Below are 6,000 nucleotides of genomic sequence, written 5' to 3' on the forward strand. Positions count from 1 at the left end.
TTTGTTTGGTAGGTAATAGAGCCACTAAAGGGCTCTAGACCAGAGGGGTATCATAAACAAATCTATTTTCACACATTTAGTAGATGGTGTATTGGAAGCCAGTTGTTGAGTTTGATGATATTTGCACTACATATGTAAAAATGTTTTTCAAAAATAAGTCTCTAAAAGGGCCATGATATTTAAAACACATTAACTATGTATCTTTCTCCCTCAAGTCATGTGAACGCCTCCACTGTACAGAAAAATTTATCAGACTTAGGGAAATGTGGGGAATGGGCAGTCTCAATTGGTGAAAAGACTGACTTATTAAATGCTATCAAGTAAACACAATTTTCTTGCCATTTTGTATATGCCAACAATTGAGTGAAGTGCTGCAGTGCTGTTCAATTGAAGTCCTGTTAGACTCAGTTTAATGAGTAGAAAATTCTCTATAATTAAGTCACTAACTACAGGCAAGCAAAGCTATATGCTGATTGAAAAAGATCTTGAGTAGCAATTCTAAATAAGTTAGTCAACTGAAAATATTGTACAAAGTCTTAATTAAATTTCTTTGAAACCCTTTGTTTGTATAGAGAGAACAAAAGTAGATTTCATTTCAGCTTCATTTAGGAAAAAAAAATCTCAATTCCAACCAAATTTTCAAGTGGTTGTTTGAGATATAGTTTTTGTCCACTGCTTGGTGTGGTGCTTCTGATACTGCTGACTCCATCTTCAAGGTCTCCTAGGACAAAAAGAAAAACTACATAGCTTACACCCACCTCTGTCTGCTCTGGGTTCCAGAATTGCATGTTTTTGAGCAGCTGGACCACTGAGTCCAGGGGAAGTGATCACAGAAGCACGTTTGCCCCAGGTCAATCATAACACTCAGCAGGAAGAAATACAGGATGGAATATCCAGGCATGCCTTGAGAGACTACACTCTCAGGTCCTAAAATGGAATGACATAATAGACTACATATCCAAGGCCTGTTAGGGTAAAACTTTACAAGTCATTCTCAGTCACAGACTCAAATGTGAGTCCAGAAACATCTGTATTTCTTTACCTTCCTGAAGGCAAGTTAATATATAAACTCATATGCTCCTAGCACAAGTCAGAATTTTAAACATTTTTAGGTTAGAGATTACCATAGTTATAATACCAATATAGTACAGTAACTTTCTGTACTGATAGAATATGAGACAATGATGTGGTATGTATTCGTAAGTCATTTCATTTTGTAAATTTCTCAAAACAACTGATCATTTTGTGTTGGCAGAACTCTTAAGTACAGTTTAACTTTTTAAACTTTTCTGGGACTGGAGAGGAATGTGAGTTGCTTTCCTGGGAGTTTTGGCTAATTTCCTGGCATCCAGGAAACCTAGAGAGTTCATTGACCTACTCTTCCTCATATAGAGTCATAGAGGTTAGAACTGGACAAGCCAAACTCCTTCACATTGTAGAGGTGAAAATGAGACTCAAAGGGGCGTGATAGCATCAAGGGTGCAAGGCAGATAAGAGCTAAAGACTTCTGGTTCTTGGGTGAGACATACTCTTTTGGTGAGTTTCTAGCAGCACTAATTATCATGCTAGTGGAGTATCCAGATGCCAGGAATTTCACAGGAGGTCACAGGAAGGTTTGATCCAGATAAGGCCAGTGAGAACTTTGATCCTGAGGTTCCCTCCTGTGTGCTGTGGACCTCGAGTATCTGTGACTTACTGAAAAATCATCTCTAGTCCCAGCATTGTCAGTTTGATCCTAACTCTAATAAGATATGTAACATGATACATGTACATATACATGTGTATAAATATGTAAATATACCTATGTAAACAATTGCTGCTGTAATTATATACTAACTTTCATTTAAAAAGTAAAATGCTGTTCACCTAACTTTTTTGTCTCCATCTAATTATCAATAAGATCAGAATAATAGTTTTACTTTCTTCATAAGGCTTTTCTTAGAATTCAGTAGAAATCCCCATAGAAAATGCTCAGAACAACCCTTAGCATAGGATTATAGCAAATGAATATTGAAAACATGTTTTGATATTAAATAAGGCTATACATGTGCAAAATATTTAGAAATATGGCATTACTGACTTTGCATGTTACAAGTAAAATCAGATTCATGACCATCATCTTTAAAATTACAATTTTCCTTTAGTTTTTTAATCCCACTTCACCGCTTTATTTTTTTCTATATACATCTTCTAATGCATGCCTTATTAAATTAAAATAAATGTCTCCTTTTTCCTTTATCCTCTTTCACTAGAATGCAAAAGAGGTTGATCTTTTTGTCAGTGTCCTTCACTTCAGCTTTTAGAAGAGAGGAAGCATAGTATGTATTGAATAAATATTTGTTGAATTGATTAAGTTTAGGATATATTTTTTAGAAATGAGTTTTAACAAAATTTGAATAATATAATTTCAATCCATCCTTACTGCTACTTCTATATAATATTATTCTTAAAGTTTCAGCCAGATTATGTGTTTTTCATAGACTTTAGAACTGGACTCATCCATTCAGTGATTACTTATTGTTTTAATGAATGACAATTTGTTCACAACTGGTTCATTTCTAGTCTGTTGTAATAGTTAATTGAAATAAAAGTAGGGCGAGGGATTTAGGTTAGTGGTCCTGTGCCTGCTTCACAAATGCAAGGTCCTGTGTTCAATCCCTGATACCAAAAAAAAAAAAAGGAGGTCTTTTAAGATTCACCTTTACTTTTACTTTTAAGACATTTCATAATTTACTTAGCCCACTTTAGATTTATTTAAAAACATGAGAGAACATGTGATATATGAGTCTGTACTTTTTCCAAGTAATAATAAGATTTGAAGATTTCATATTAATAGATACATATGTATTTCATTCATTTTAATGGTTTTATAATTTTATATCATCTGAATCTACTATATTGTTTTTAACCATTATCTATATTGTGGAATTTAGCACATACACTGCACTATCTTTGTAATTATGTCTTATAATACTAGTATCCATGGAGCCAGTATATGTATTGCTAATAGTGGCTCTGTCAAATGATTTGCACATGATTTGTAACTCTGTCAAATGATTTGCACATGATTTGTAAATTTAAAATTTCTAATTTTGTCAAATTGTCCTACTGAAATATTCATTTTCCAAATATCTAAGAGGGTGAGTTTCTGATTATATTTTAATGTTATTAGTTTATGTTTTGTATTCACTATGAAAAGATTCTTAAGTAAAAATAAAATGGGTTAATTTTATAAATCTTGATTTAAGCTAGAGGTAGAGGACAGATATAGGAATTGTTTCTCCAATATACTCATTAATGACAGCATTTCTTATTAATAAGTCAGAAGCCTTTTAAACTCTTCTGGAAGCTCAGAGGAAAATGGTGGAATAAAAGCAACCAAGTCCCTTGACATATATAACTGGATATGTCCTTTAATTTAAAATGGAATCAACACATATTTGAGTATCCATTGTGTTCAGTGGGGCATTTAGTGAGATACAAAAAACGGAAACCATTATCACTGTCTAGGGAGAGTAGAATATACTACTCATGCTTTTGTGGCTGAGTTTCTTTTTTCTTCATTCAACTCATAGATAAGTGGCTACATCCCTAGGCTGTATCAATCATTAAAAACGAGAGTCTCTTTTAGATATCACTCCACTTGCCTAATGATTATACTTTCCTGGTAAGCAATTCACATTTCCTGGTTTTCCTCAGTATCACAGAAGCACAGAACACTGAAACAAGAGTGGCCAGACAGAATCTAGGTTGTGATCAGCTGAATGGGGTGTCTTAAATATTCAACCTAAGTTTCAGATTGGGGGGTTACTCTCACTGACTTCAGGACCCTTGGGAGCTGAGGTTCCTAAATAGTATGAAGCTTCTCTGTCAGCCACCAGACAGGTTAGAGTACCTTTCCTTTACATTTTCAACTACCAAAATTTAGGTCTTCTTAAATAGGGGACATTTCCAGCAAAGAAAACTGCGATATGGTGTTTTTGTTATTAACTTGTTTGCTTTTTCTTATTAAAAATTAGAAGCTAGAGATATCTTTCAGAATATATATCTCAATCAATTTTAAAGAAAATAAATTCTTATAGCCTCTGTGTAATAAGCATGAACACAAATGGGAGAAATGAAATTATAAGAGAATCTCAGCAGATACTGTTTTAACTTACTAAAGCTTGAAGGTATGGTAGATGTAATACCAACTATTATCAAAAATTAAGAACTAAGATACATGATGTTCAAGTACAAACGCCCAATGATAAATGTAAATGTATTGTATACCTAAAATGTACCAATTAATATAAAAAAAAAACTGTGAGGACAGAATCCTTATAAAATATTCTGATTTTTTCTTGGCTATAAATGTTGTGAGGCAATTTAGAAACTAATATAAATTGATATAACAACATCAAAACTTATATGATAAGATTATAATAAAAGAGCTAATTTGTAGCTTCTCTTTTTATAACATTTTTCTGTTATGAAGAAAATTAGTTTTCTGTTAAAAGGATAATTTAAACTCAAATAAAGAAAATTGTTTCTTTAAATTTTTACCATAATCCACTATATATCATGTTTATTTATTAATTTCCAATATCTCTATATATTTTGGAGTTAGGTAATCTTATATGCAGGCATTTTATTCATGACTGTAATATTCATACAAACATGGAACAAAAAAATGTTCCATGCATATAGGGAGACAATGCAGGAAAATCTTCCACATCAGGGCCATGGTAAAAGAGTTAACAATTCTACAGTTTTCTCATAATTGCTATCCTCTCTTGAACTCCCTGAAAATCAGTGCTCTTGCTGAGCCACTGAAGATGGCTTTGTGAGCATTGGAGAATTCTAGCTAAGATGGAAGTATCTTACTTTAACCTGTCACCTTCCTAGGCATTTTACTCACATAAACAATAATTCCTCATGGTAGTTCAGCACATCTGACCGGGCAGATTTCAGAAGATGCTCTCCCTTATCCTCAACTGTAGGTTCTTCCTTGGAATCTCCTTGTAGACTTTTTGAATCTTTTATTACTTGTTTTTCTTCTATTCATACTGGAGGCTCAAAAAATGGCATTCACAATGCCAGAGTAGCCTGAGGAGTCTGGGCACATGAATGACCTCAGCTAAAGAGTATGTTTGCTTTGCTTTTAACTGTACTTTCACTCATAGAGAAACTTGATCTCAAATGTTCTCTGAAAGGACATTTCTTTTAAAACCATGAACCACTGTTTCTTTTGAGATTTAAACAAAGTACCTAGTTCTTACTTTAAAAACAAGACAAAGAAATGACTATAGTCCCATTGGTGTATTTTCAATCATGAAAGGGAAAGTTTGTTGGAAACATGATTTACTATTTTGAAAAATTAAGATGGAAATGAAATCATTATGTCACTCACCTTTAAACAGTTTGTGGTATCCAAGGGTCTAATCAGCAAAAGACTCAGGAAACAATATATATGAGCAGTGGAAACTGTTTATATGATAATCCAATCCAGCCTTCTTTCCCTCTTGGTAGCTAACACAAGGTAGTGGTATCATGGCCCAAAGACCCAAAGATAACCTAGAGTGTTGGCAAAACAAACGTTGTGTGGAAACTCAGACTTTGCAAATGATTACTTCAATCAGCAGAAACCCTGAAACTCTAAGCATGAAATATCATACAGGGTCTTAAATTTTCTGTGATTTTCCCAATACAGTTTATTACAATAACTATTGCTCCTGCAGAGAAAATAAATCTTTGATTCTATTTTTAAAAATTCCTATAGAATAATTGCTTTACATTTCTTCTTCCCCTTCAAATATTTCTATTGTATTAAAATATGTATAGATTTTTGTTTTTCTGATTATAGAATTTTAATTGTGAATGATTTAGGAAAAGTTATTTTTAGACAATATGATTATATATGGAGAAAATTCAAAAGAATCTACAAACAATCACTTGAATTAATAAATGAACTTAGTGAGATTCTAAGATGCAACCTGATAGAAAACATGTTCTTATATA

General features: G+C 32.8%; 1 protein-coding gene across 2 annotated transcripts in view; it reads right to left on the reverse strand.

The window, feature by feature from the left end:
- C6 (complement C6) overlaps positions 1-5,574 on the reverse strand; it is a 66,911-nt gene extending 61,337 nt beyond the window's left edge. Inside the window, exons 1-2 of one of the 2 annotated variants that reach the window (XM_004848576.3) lie at positions 5,393-5,574; positions 759-927 (exon numbers count right to left, since the gene is read on the reverse strand). In XM_004848576.3, coding sequence (XP_004848633.1) covers positions 759-901 — 143 coding nt within the window. In that variant the 5' untranslated portion in view covers positions 902-927; positions 5,393-5,574. Of the gene's footprint in view, positions 1-758; positions 928-4,900; positions 5,223-5,392 lie in introns of those variants that run through there. The other variant, XM_004848577.4, reaches the window with a different exon arrangement.
- Positions 5,575-6,000: the final 426 nt, after the last annotated feature.

Source organism: Heterocephalus glaber, unplaced genomic scaffold (assembly GCF_053883595.1).
Source record: "Heterocephalus glaber isolate CG9 unplaced genomic scaffold, H.glaber_assembly_v1.0 deba00001538, whole genome shotgun sequence".
NCBI classification, from domain to species: domain Eukaryota; kingdom Metazoa; phylum Chordata; class Mammalia; order Rodentia; family Bathyergidae; genus Heterocephalus; species Heterocephalus glaber.